Source organism: Phacochoerus africanus, chromosome 11, assembly GCF_016906955.1.
Source record: "Phacochoerus africanus isolate WHEZ1 chromosome 11, ROS_Pafr_v1, whole genome shotgun sequence".
NCBI classification, from domain to species: domain Eukaryota; kingdom Metazoa; phylum Chordata; class Mammalia; order Artiodactyla; family Suidae; genus Phacochoerus; species Phacochoerus africanus.
In genome coordinates, this window is record NC_062554.1 from 45,585,603 (window position 1) to 45,598,396 (window position 12,794).

The 12,794-nt window shown below is 55.6% G+C and overlaps 1 protein-coding gene across 17 annotated transcripts in view; it reads left to right on the plus strand.

Annotated features, from left to right (window-relative positions):
• The window catches only part of PHLDB1 (pleckstrin homology like domain family B member 1), a 47,333-nt gene extending 34,747 nt beyond the window's left edge, over nt 1-12,586 (plus strand). For 11 of the 17 annotated variants that reach the window (XM_047754120.1, XM_047754116.1, XM_047754117.1 and 8 more), the window contains 8 exons: nt 11-55; nt 700-994; nt 1,095-1,185; nt 2,621-2,767; nt 4,375-4,491; nt 5,029-5,131; nt 9,749-9,834; nt 11,167-12,586. In XM_047754120.1, coding sequence (XP_047610076.1) covers nt 11-55; nt 700-994; nt 1,095-1,185; nt 2,621-2,767; nt 4,375-4,491; nt 5,029-5,131; nt 9,749-9,834; nt 11,167-11,307 — 1,025 coding nt within the window. In that variant the 3' untranslated portion in view covers nt 11,308-12,586. The remainder of the gene's footprint in view (nt 1-10; nt 56-699; nt 995-1,094; nt 1,186-2,620; nt 2,768-4,374; nt 4,492-5,028; nt 5,132-9,748; nt 9,835-11,166) is intronic. The other 6 variants (XM_047754118.1, XM_047754119.1, XM_047754125.1 and 3 more) reach the window with 1 other exon arrangement.
• Nucleotides 12,587-12,794: the final 208 nt, after the last annotated feature.

Below are 12,794 nucleotides of genomic sequence, written 5' to 3' on the forward strand. Positions count from 1 at the left end.
CCCACACCAGTCGAGTCGCTTCCTGCCGAGCCCCTCCCAACCGACGACCCAGCAGGTAGAGCGTTGGTCGCTGAGGGCATTGCTTTGGCCAGGTGGCCCCCGCCCGGGCGTCTGCATGATGTATTCTGCCCAGGCCCCCAATGTCTGCAGCCAGACTCCCAGGCTGAGCTGGGTCGGGGTGTTGGGCTGGCCTCACCCCGGAGCCAAGCTCTCTCCTGCCTTAGCTGTGCTCTACGTCTGTCTCCCCCTCTCCTTTCCTGCTGCTGTTGCTCTTGCTTCTGCATCGCGGCGGGGTCTGCATTGACGTGGTGCTCCCAGCATCTCTTCCTCCTGCCTTCCCCAGCAGCAGGGTGGCTGCATGTGCCCTGCCTACCCATTCAGGCCTTGGTTGTGGGCTGGAGTCACCTGGCTGTTGTGCTGCCAGGGCATCACCTGGGCAGGTTTGGTGCCCTGTGTGGGCTCAGGACACAATGAGAGTGCTGACGCCAGGCTGAGGCCAGTTGTGCAGGCGAAGAAGCATTGCCAGGGCAGCTGGACCTAGAGCTATGGGGGCTTTAGGGAAGCTGGTGGGGGTGGGGGCGAGGGGGCTGCCCTGTTATCTTCTCCCCTGCTCGCCTCCTCCCTCCATCTGTGATGCTGCCAGTGTCCTCCCTGGGTGGGTGGGGTGCCCAGCGTGACTCCCACCTGTCCCTCCTGCAGGGCAGCAGGTGATTGAGGAGCAGCGTCGGCGGCTGGCGGAGCTGAAGCAGAAGGCAGCGGCAGAGGCGCAGTGCCAGTGGGATGCCCTGCACGGGGCGGCCCCCTTCCCCACCGGGCCCTCGGGCTTCCCACCGCTCGCGCACCACTCCATCCTGCACCACCTGCCAGCTGCGCGGGAGCGCGGGGAGGAGGGCGAGCATGCCTACGACACGCTGAGCCTGGAGAGCTCGGACAGCATGGAGACCAGCATCTCTACGGGGGGCAACTCGGCCTGCTCCCCCGATAACATGTCCAGGTACCCCAGCCCGGCTGCCGCCTGACGCATGGCGCTGCCTCGGTCCTCCCTACCCCAGGGCCACCGCCTCCACTGGTGCTTCCTCCCCTTCCTTCTCCAGTGCCAGCGGCCTGGATGTGGGGAAGATCGAGGAAATGGAGAAGATGCTAAAAGAAGCTCATGCGGAAAAGAGCCGGCTCATGGAGTCAAGGGTGAGGCAGATCTGGGCCACCGGGGAGAAGGTCCCTCGGCCCCGGGCTGCCCTCCGTCTGCTGAGGCCCTCCGCTCCTCCCCAAGCCCCTTCACCCACATTGTCCTCACAGTGGTCCCTTGAGGAGGAAAGTGTAGTAAAAGCCTGTCTTCCTCAAGTCGGGGAGAGGGAGGCTTGGCGAGATTACAGGTTCACAGCTCTTAGGAAGAGGAGGCAGCAGAGTGACCATCGCCCAACCATGACCTTCCCGTGTGGGAATGTCCAGTCTTTGTTTGTTGGCTTCTGTAGATGTTTGGCCACCATGGGAATTTTGATTCCTCTCTACCCGAGTGGCAGGTGGTTCCTCTTGGGAATGGTTAGGAACTGGGATTGAAGGATGGAACCGAGAGAGGGCAGCTGTCCAGGCTGGTGCAGAGTGCGGGCTGGGGCTGGGGCCCAGCAGAGGGGCCTGTTGTTTACAGTGGGTGGAGCCAGGCTGAGGAACCCGCACCGGGAGGAGGTTCAATAGACTCTGCAGAAGCTGTTCTCTCTACCATCCAGGCACCCTCCTTGTCTAGAGATCAGAGTGGGCCCCGGGGAGCAGGAGACCAACCAGGAAAGAAGGCTCTTTAGTCTCACTCACTTCAAAGGAGGGCAGATTGATAAACCTCTCTTGGCAAATGGAGAAAAAGGAGATTCTGCTAAGTTTTGGGCTGGGAAGAAATGGCAGGAGTTAAAGATATGAGGGTTGTTATGGTGGATTAAGGTAAAAGTTATAAAAGCCCTGGCATTCCCGTCAGAGCTCAGCAGAAACGAATCTGACTAGTATCCATGAGGACACAGGTTCAATCCCTGACCCTGCTTAGTGGGTTAAGGATCCCAGCATTGCCGTGAGCTGTGGTGTAGGTTGCAGACAAGGCTCAGATTCCGTGTTGCTGTGGCTGTAGTGTAGGCTGGCAGCTACAGCTCTGATTCGACCCCTAGCCTGGGAAGTTCCATTTGCTGTAGGTGCGGTCCTAAAAAGACAAAAAAAAAAAAAAAAAAAGGAAAAAAAAATTATAAAAGCTCCGCTTGTCTATTGGGTGCCTCCTTCCAGCCAGTGTCAGTGATGGGCGTTTATTTCTATGATCTCATTTAATTTGTGCTATAATCCCAGGAGTAGGCGTTCTTGGCCCCATTTTACAGATGAGGCAGCTGAGGCTTAGAGAGTTTAAATCGTTCTGTTAGGGTCTAGAGCTCCTAGTGGTGGCAGAGCCAGGGTTTGGAGCCAGACAGGTGTCACTTTAAGGCATTTACCCTTGTCAGCGAGGTCCTTGGAGAGGATGGGCTTGGAGGATGGTGGCCCCTCATGCCAGGCCGCCCTTGGAAGTGGGTGCCTCCTGCAGCCTGAGGAGGGATGGAGGGGGTCGGGGGAGAAGAGGGTGGCTATGGGCACTGAGTCCTGCCTTTGGGGGCAGGAGCGGGAGATGGAGCTGAGGCGGCAGGCCCTGGAGGAGGAGCGGAGGCGGCGGGAGCAGGTGGAACGGAGGCTGCAGAGCGAGAGTGCCCGGAGGCAGCAGCTGGTGGAGAAGGAGGTCAAGATGCGGGAGAAACAGTTTTCACAGGTGAGTGGGTAGTGGAGCTGTGCAGGGGTTGGTTATCCCAGGGCACCCCTGCTGGGCCATTAAGCCTGTTCTGCCCAGAAAGGGTTGCACGAGCACAGCTCTGCCTGGGATTTGTTTGGCCCCAAGGAAGAGGGACCCACCAGGGCTTGCTCAAGCCAGTGTGTGTATGTGTGTATTGGGAGTGGGTGGGTTGTGAGGACATGGCTGGACACCTTGTAGACACTGGGGTCAGAGAAGAGGGTCTGGACAGGCCCTCTAGAGGTGGGAGCTGAGTCGAGAATCAGGGGGGCTCCCTTGGCCTCTGTCGAGGGCCTCACCTCTGTCTCATAAGTCTGCCCTGCCCCTCCTTTCTGCTTCCCTGCCCCGAGCCTGGGCTTCGTGGCTGTCCTGGCCCTGTTCCACCAGACCTTTTGGCTGCAGCTCCACCTCCAGCAGCTGGCCTCACTCTGACTTTCAGTTTAGGTCTCCAGAAGAGAATTGTACCAATTTCTCCTAGGGACCAGAATCCATCCTTACACAAAAACTCAGCCTGGGCTTTTTCCTTATACAGGAGACTTGAGCAGAGCAGTTGAAGGTAGAGAGAAATTAGGTTGTGTAGGGAAATCTACCTGTGTCTCTGGTCCCAGATCCTGGGCCCCTGGGAGAGCCTGTGAGACTCACAGGCCACCCTTTCCTATGGGGTCTCCTTAGGCCTTCCCAGGGTGGGCTCCACACAGCAGTGACTGGCAATCACAGCCCCCTGATTTTCTACTGATGCAGCAACGTAAATTCTATGGGTTGGTTGCTTAGATTGCTTTGGGAATTTAGAAATAAAAGAAACACTCTGAGTTTTACCTCTGTGCTTAGAATCTTTGTCAGATGCCTAGTTCCTCTTTCCTGTCTCTGTCAGTGGTCACTGGGGGACCCTCTCTAGCTCTCTGCCCTGGGACTCAGGCGTGGCTTCAGGTCCCACCAGCTTTGGGGAGGTGGGTGGAGTCAGCTCATCTTTGGGGCCCCTCTGGGAAGTTGAGCGTTTTCTTTTTTTCTTTAAATAATTTGTGATGTTTTCTTCTCATGTCATGCTAATGTTTTTTCTTAGGAAGAGTAGGAAAAAATTGCAGTGGACTGACAATTCGAGTTTAGTATCAGAAATCTTGAGATAGAATAGACCGCAGAGATCCTCTAGTTCAGAGTGCTCATTTATGTGGGAGGAGACAGAGGCCCAGAGAGGTGTCGTGACCCAAACAAGACCCCACGGGAAGTCAGAGCCCAGGCTTCTTATCGGACTTTTTTCCAAGAGCATGTTCCTCTCTGGTTGTCTGCTTTGTTCCATTCCGTGCGGGAGGGTGAGGAGGGGCAAGGACAAGACAAGGCCCACATTTTTGGATCTTAGGTGGGGAGACTGAGGCGTAGAACCATTTGCAGTTTACCCAGGCCTCGGTGGAGTCAGCACAGGCCTGCCAGGCCCTTTTGCCGAAGCCCCAAGAAACCGGGGTGTCAGCTGCAGGGGCGGGGAGGGGGTGATGGCAGGCTGCAGTGGGGGGGGCTTCGGGACCCAAGCCAAGGGGCCTGGACAAGGGAATGGTGGGGAAGAGAGGAGCCTCTATTGACCCTCCCTCTGCTCCCAGGCACGACCCCTGACCCGCTACCTGCCAATCAGGAAGGAGGACTTTGACCTGAAGACCCACATTGAGTCTTCAGGCCACGGTGTGGATACGTGCCTGCACGTGGTGCTCAGCAGCAAGGTACAGGGGCAGGGGCAGGGGGTGGGGCCCCCCTGGCAGGGGCACCTTCTGAGTCCTTTGAATAGTGGCCTCAGTTCCTGCCCTAACCCCTGAGGTCTCTGTCCCAGGACCAGGTGTGCTGGCCGCAAGAGATGTTGGGGACATCCCCCCCATGACTATAGGCACAGGAGATGGCGCTGACATTGCCGCTCAGGGAAGAAAAGTTTAGGGCGGAGTTCCCGTTGTGGCACAGTGGAAATGAATCTGACGAGTATCCAGGAGGCTGCGGGTTCAATCCCTGGCCTCGCTCAGTGGGTTAAGGATCCAGAGTTGCCGTGAGCTATAGGTGTAGGTCACAGACGGCTTGGATCTGGCATTGCCCTGGCTGTGGTGCAGGCTGGCAGCTGTAGTTCCAATTTCACCCCTAGCCTGGGAACTTCCATATGCTGGAGGTGTGGCTCTCAAAAGCAAAAAAAAGAAAGAAAGAAAAGAAAAGGGAGGGAAGAAAGTTTTGGGGGCTGCGCGTTTGGGTCCTTCCTCACTTTCACTTCCTACCAGGTCTGCCGTGGCTACTTGGTCAAGATGGGCGGCAAGATTAAATCATGGAAGAAGCGCTGGTTTGTCTTCGATCGGCTCAAGCGCACCCTCTCCTATTATGTAGGTAAGTTTCCACAGGGAACCCGGGACTCTGTCACCCAGGATGTTGGGTCTTCTGGAAGGAGGCCAGGCTTCCAAGTCGGGGCCAGGGGCTTGGACTTGTCCCCCTCTCTCTGAAAATGTACAGGGTGTACCTGGTTCCCCTCCATTTGTTCGGTCATTCATTCGTTTATTCAGCAGTATAACTGAGCAGCTAATAAGTTCCAGGCACTGTTCTGGGCACTGGTGATAAGCAAAGTGGCCACAGCTCTCTCCCTTGGAGCCTGTTGTCAGGGAGGCAGATACTGGACAAGAATATTGGAGATGCTGTAGGGGACACCCAGATGCTGTGGGTGCCTGGGGTCCTATGGATTCCCCCTTGGGTGAGTTCCTGTGAAGACCCCAAGGCAAGCTGCTGAGCAGTGCCCAGGGATGCTCAGGACAGCCCTGGGGACAGGCCCCCTGGGGAGAGCTCCCTCAGCTCTCTCCGCCTGGGCTCCAACTTAGTTCCCATCCCTGGAACTCCGTCTGGACAGTTCCTGCTGGGAGCGTGAGCTGCTATGTGTGTTCAGGTCAGGATAGGCTAGGCTCTGCTGAGGAATCAACCCACCCTAAAATCCCAGTGGCTCAAAACCAAACTTTTCCTTCTTACTCCCGATAGGTGTCCACGTATGTTGTGGGTTGGTGGGGCCTCTGCTCCTCGTCAGCTTTCTTTTTGCTTCAGAGCATGTCTTTCTGGAACATTGCTGGTTGTGGTGGCCGAGGGTAAAGAGAAGCCTGATTGGTTTTTCAGTGGTGTTAAATGCCCCTGCTGGAGTCTGTCCCCAACTCACCAGTGGGACTGTTCAGCCAGTCACCCAGCCCCAGCCAACCACAAACACAGGAAGAGCGATCTTGCTCAGAGCCTGGAAGGAAAGGGCCAGAGTGTTTGGTGCTGGAGTTGTGCAGGCCTGGAGCACCCTACTTGCCCCTGACCTGGTCTCCAACCAAGTGCCATCCCTTCCAAGAAGCCTTCCCTAACTATCTAGGCCCTTGGTGTGGGGAGGCCAAGGCACATGTGTTCCCATGTTTCCACCTGGGCTGGAAAGAGACTTTGTCAGGATTGAGAGGAACAGGCTGGGGGAGAAGAACTCCATTTTAGGCCTGTTGAGTTGAAGAGCCCCTGGAGTATCTAAGTAAGAGACAGGTCAGGGTGGAGTTCCCATTGTGACTCAGTGGTAGCAACCCAAGTAGTATCCATGAGGATGTGGGTTTGATCCTTGGCCCTGCTTGGGGGGTTAAGGATCCGGCGTTGCTGTGAGCTGTGGTGTAGTTCACAGACGAGGCTTAGATCTGGCATGTGGCTGTGGTGTAGGCCAGCAGCTGCATGTCCCATTTGACCTCTAGCCTGGGAACTTTTGGCTGTGGGTGGGGGCCAAAAAAAAAAGAGATGGAGAGAGAGAAAGGTCAGGGTTGGAGGCAGAGTGCAAGCCGAAGCTGTTGGTATAATAATGATGACAGTGACGACAGCAGATCATACTGGACCCTTGGATGAACCAGCTGCAGGGCTCTACCCTCTACATGCATTGTCTCGTTTATTTTCATAATAACCTTGTGAGGGAAGCACTATTTTTACACCCATTTTACAGATGAGGAAAATTAGGCTCAGAGATGTTAGGAAACTTGCCCAAGGGGTCTCAGCGGCCAATTCAGGGAGAGACAGAGCTGCACCCTGGGGCAGGCCCTCCCTGGTGGGGAAGTAGGAAAAGGAGGCACCAGCCAAGGACAAGAGGCAGGAAGCCACATGTAGGTGCTGGGCTGGCACTTGGCATATGTGACCTTCCTTAATGTCTGTGAAACAAAAGAAGACCTGGTCAGGGGAAGGGGAGGGCGGGACAGAAACCGAGAAGGAAGCCAGCCAAAGGAGTAGACGTGTGCAAGCGGGGGCTGTCACAATGATGCTGGGTGCTGCAGAAAGGCCACGAGTAATGTGGACCCAAAGGCTGTTTGATTCAGGGATTGGAGCTTGATGAGAGAATCGTCTCCACCGCGTACTGGGGCGGGAGCCAGATTGCACAAGGTCGAGGGTAGGTGGGTGGTAAGGAAACAGAGAGGCAGGAATGTGTTACTATTTCCAGGAAAGGAAGAGATGGGAGACAATGGAGGCTGCAGGGATGGCCGGGCCAGGGGCCGGGATGGGGCTGGGTCGCTGTCCCGAGGAGGAAGTGTCCGAGGGAGATGGGCCTGTGGCTGGATCAGGACCCTGGCCGTGCTTGGCTGCTCCTCAGTTCGTCCATTCTCCCTGCCCTTGCCTGCACTGTCCTCCCACCTACCCCGTGAAACCCCTCCATCCTGCAGGGTCCAGATCAGAATCCACATCTGGGAAGCCTTTCCTGGCCCCAGCTCACTGGAAACGGTTCCTGCCCTCAGGTATAACTCCTGTGTTACACAGGCTCCATCTGCCATGTGACATCAGCCCTGGGGCATATTGATGTCATGACAGATGCCACATGTGTTGTGCCAGACACAGTGCTGAGCCCTTGGAGTGTGTTTTGTCCCTTCATATTCAGGACCACCTGCGACCTGCAGGTGTTCTCTTGGAATCCTAACCATGCCCAAGTCAGACAGCTGATGAAGGGCTGTGTGCCTGTGCTTTCTTCCCTTGTGGGTTCCTAAGAGAAGGGTCTCTGAGTTCCTACTGTGGTACAGTGGGTTAAGGATCTGGCGTTGTCTCTAGCAGTGCAGGTTTGATCCCTAGCCAGGCACAGTGAGGTAAGGATCCAGCATTGCCCCAGCTGTGGCACAGGTTGCAGTCGTAGCTCAGATTCATTCCATGGTCTGGAAACTTCCATATGCCTCAGGTGTAGACAAAAAAGAAAAGAAAAGAAAAAAAAAAGAGAGAGAAAGGTCTCTGACTTTTCTTTGGATCCCAGTGCCTCTGACTCATTTATTCAACATTGACTGAACACTTCCCGTTTGCTAGGCACACAGCAGTCCGTGTTGGAGGAGCTAGACCTGTGAACAGATAAAAGAGCATTCAGATTCAGCAGAATAAGTTCTGTACAGAGGAACATGTATTGTGAAAGCATAGGAGACACAGCTGTGCACTAGTGGTAACATTTGCAAAGGGTTTTGGAGATGACGCAGGAGTTTGCCAAGGGATTGGGCTGGAGACCATTCCAGTGTTGGCAGAGTGGGCTGTTAAGCGACCGTGAGAAGCTCAGCCTGGCCAGATAGCACGTGGGGCTGGTGCAGGGGAGGGACCTGAGGCAAGGCCAGAGGGACGTGTTGGCACCGAACTGCCAGTAGCCTTTGCCAGTAACCTTTGTCAATAACCAGGGAGGCAACAGCTTCCAGTGAAGGAACCCCAGAGACGCTGTGAGCTGAGGCAGCAGGATTCAATTTGCTTCAGAAAGCTCAGCCCCTGGGCCTCAGGGTAGGCAGGTTTGGGGCAGAGGTGGGGCAGGGCACATCAGGAGGCTGTAGTGATGATCCAGGGTCAGTGATTCAGGCTGAACCAGCACAGGGAGTGGGTGGGAGAAGGTGCCTGTGTCAGCCTTGGTCATTGGCGTGTGGTGACCGTGTGACCTTTCCTGTGTGACTCAGGCTTGCTGTCCAGGCTGTCTGTTGGGTGCCTGCTCAGTGTCTGCACACGAGGGGGTGGGCCAGGCCCTGTGCTTTTGCTGCCAGTGCTCTGCCCCCACTGGAGCGGGCATCTGCTCTGTCTGCCCACCTCCTTCCTGCCACCCTTCCCTCCTGATGCCTTATGCTTCTATTTTTGAGTGTTGGTGTTGAGCAGATAAATGCATTCACATTGCTAAGAACTCCAAACACAGAAAAAGGTTTAAATTGAGAATTATGCCCTGTCTCACTAGAGATAACTTCTTTTGTTAATCTCTTGTGTATCCTTCTAGAGTCTCTTTAGGGAATATAAACAAATGCAAACATATATTCTTACCTGTTTCTCACACAGAAAGTAGCACATGATACAATCTTTGTTGTTCTGCTAATGTAACTTAGAGTTCTGTCTCAGACATAGGTCTATCTAGATATTTAAATCTGGATGTATTTTGTAGATTTACTTCTGAATCTGCATCAGATATTTCTCTGTCATTCTGTTCTAGTGCTGTGTGTGTTCTGCCGGGTGGTGCAGTCTAATTTACTTAGCCATCGCCACTTGCTGGATACGTGGGTTGTTTCCAGTCTTTTGTGACTGTAAATACTGCTGGGGTGACTTATCTTGTAAATTCGTTATTTTGTACATTGTAAGATGAATTTTCATCAGTGTAAACGTTGGCTCAAAGGGCAAATGCCTTTCTAACTTTGGAGGATATGGCCAAATCATTCATAAATACCAATTATACTCCCACCTCTCGGGTTTATCATTCTATTTCCCCACAGACTTGCCAAAAGTATGCTGTGTATTTTGGGTATATTCTTGCCATTGCGATAAGTGGGAAGTGGTGTCTGGGTGGAGTTCTGATTCGCAGCCTCTGTCGTTCTGAGGGAAGCTGAGCACCAACTCGGTCCTTGGGGCTCCCTGCTGGGCTCTGCTGTGGAGGCCTGGGAATCACCCTGTTTCCCGGAGGGGGACGCTCCACGTCCATGGCGCCTGACTGGAAGTGTGACAGGCCTCCTCAGCCCGGCCCTTATTCCTTTGCAGACAAGCATGAGACGAAGCTGAAGGGGGTCATCTATTTCCAAGCCATCGAGGAAGTGTACTATGACCACCTGCGCAGTGCGGCCAAGGTGAGGGCCAGAGGGGCAGCCCGGGCAAGGGGAAGGGGTGAGCCCAGCCCGCTCTCTTCTGGCCTCAGACCCGTTCCTTGTGCCCTTTGTAAACATTCTCTTCCTCTCTCCCTCTCCCTTTCCCAGAAGAGGTTTTTCAGCTTCACTCTGGTGACTGAGGTACCCCTCCCCACATACCTGTAACTAGAACTACCGCACATTAACGCCTCCTATGCCCTCTCACCCCTGACCCTTGACTCTCCCCTAAGCCCCTTCCCCCCCGGGCCTGAGGGAGGAGCCAGGTGGGTTGCAGAGCAGGAAGCCCCTGTGGGTTCCAGTGGGCTTGTTTGCCTCCCTCTCCTAGGATGGCGGCAGGAGGTCTCTGGCGCAGCGCAGAAGGGATGCATAAGGGAGTGGGGGGCCTCAGAGATTAGACTTGGTGCAGAGGATTGATCAACAGGAGAGGTTTGAGGCTGCGGCCGGCTGCCTTCATGCAAGTCGGCCTCTCTCCCGCCAAGCCTCAGACACCCGCTCCAGCCCTTATCTCTGCTCCTCTGGGGCCCTGGAGCCCAGCATCCCAGCTTTCCCCATCTGTTCCTCTTTTGCTGAGAAGAGCCTCTGGCCCTTGCTGGAACAGCTCTTTGAGTAATTCTTTTTTTTTTTTTTTTGGTATGGAAGGGAGGCTAGGGGTCGAATTAGAGCTACAGCTACAGGCCCACGCCACAGCCACAGCAATGCGGGATCTGAGTGATGCCTGTGACCTGCAGCACAGCTCATGGCAACGCCGGATGCTTTATCCCACTGAATGAGGCCAGGAATTGAACCCTCATCCTCATGAATACAAGTTGGGTTTGTTACCGCTGAGCCACAGCAGGAACTCCTGAGTCTGATTCTTTTTTTGTTTGTTTGTTTTTTCGTTTTTTGGCCACCCCTGAGGTACACAGAGTTCCCAGGCCAGGGACCCAGGGATCGGATGTGAGCCTCAGTTTCAACTTAAGCCACAGGTGTGGCAACGCCAGATCCTTAACCCGCTGTGCCCGGCCAGGGATCGAACCTGCATCCCTGCATTCCCAAGACGCCGCCAATCCCCTTTTGCCACAGTGGGAACTCCAAGTCTGATTCTTTTGATATTCCCTTTTGTGCCTGGGGATGCCAGGGAACATTGCCCCCATCTGGCGGGGTCTGGCCCTGCCAGGGTCCCAGGACTGCCCAGGGGAGCATCTCAGCTTGGGGCCCACTTGATGGTGGGGACTGGGCTCCAGGCCTAGTTAGGGCTCAGCTCCAAGCTCCAGGCAGGTGCTCCTGGGCCTCGGGGGTGGGCCGCGGCTTAGACCTTCCTCTCCCCCTCGGCAGAGCCCGAACCCAGCCCTCACCTTCTGTGTGAAGACCCACGACCGGCTGTACTACATGGTGGCCCCATCCGCGGAGGCCATGCGCATCTGGATGGACGTCATCGTCACCGGGGCTGAGGGCTACACTCAGTTCATGAACTGACGGAATGGGCCTCTGGCCCCTTGGGCGGGCCTCTTGGCCCCAGGACCCTGCCAACTGCCTGCACTCTGCTCGCCCCTGGAGCCAGAGTGGCACCCTGGGCCTTGGGCCTCACAGGAATGCTGCCAGAGGCCCTGAAGGGCAGAGCATACTGGGGCTTTTGTGCCAGAAGAGACTCTGGAACATTCTGTAAGGAGCTCTTCCTGTGAGTTTCTGAGCTCTGGCCCTCTAAAGAACCAGCCAGGAGATAAAAGTTGGGGAGGGGGCCTTGTTGCCTCCTGGAGCCCAGAACTCGCAATAACCCTTCAGGGTCCTGCCCCGGGCCCAGACAGGCAAGGAGCTGTCACAGGGGGGCCCCTCTGCCCTGACCTGGCACCTGCGCTCCCCAGCCTGTGTTCTCTTTTGTTAAGGACAACTTATAGTACCAGAATCTGCCAAAGATCCCCTCTTGCCTCAGCCCCCTCTGCAGGGGCCTTGGGGGCTGAGAGAGCCACATCCAGAGTGGGGTAACAGCTCAGGCGGTGTTCTTCTCAAACCCTGCTCTAGCCCGTTGTTGACCCATGTTGATTACTTTGCCAAGGGCCAGAGACCACGGGTGTCATCCTTCAGGTCCCGCCTCTCCCCTTTTTGCAGACCCAGCACCATGGTCACCGTAGTGACTGCTTCATTGCCATGGTTACATACTAATTGCCGTGGCTCTGTGGCTCAGCCCGCTGCTTCAACTGTGGGCCCGGCTGAGGGTACGTGCCATTATCTCTCCAGCCCAGGTCCTTGGGCATCTCCACCTGGGGGGACGGGACTGAACACCTTCTCCCCCCCAAGCCTGTGTCTCCAGGCCCTGATATGTAGCCTGCCGGCCTCCAGTCCAACCCTCTCCCTTCCACTCGTGCCTTGCTTAGAGCCAGAAGGGACGAAGCCGGGAACTAGAGACCAGAGGAGGAGCCACTGGCTGAGAGAGGAAGCTGGAAGGACTGTCCTCGGGGTTTGTTATGGGGCTGAGCTTCTGATGGGCAGAGGGTTGCTCAGATGCTCCCTGAGGGAAGCACTGAGCAGGAGAGGGGGCCTTGAGATCTGGTTGCCCTTCCTGTGGCCTCAGAAGAGGGATGAAATGGAGAGCAGAGGACCAGGCCTCCAGCTGTCTGGGCTCAGCCCTTAGCGCCTTAACACTAAGCCCACCTCCCTGTCCCTCTTCCTGGTCCTGGGCCATGGTTGCTGGGTCCAGGCTGGGTGTTTTTCAGTATTTGTAAGCATCTCAGCAGAACAATAAAGCATTTGGACTATGTGTTTGGGAGGCCAGGTTATGGGGGGCATGGGGCTGGGGTATGTGGTATAGGCTGCTAGGTTGTTCCCACAAAGCAGGATTCCCACTTTTTGTGTGTGTCTTTTTTTGCCTTTTCTAGGGCCGCTCCTGTGGCATATGGCGGTTCCCAGGCTAGGGGTCTAATCAGAGCTGTAGCCACTGGCCTATGCTAGAGCCACAGCAACGCCAG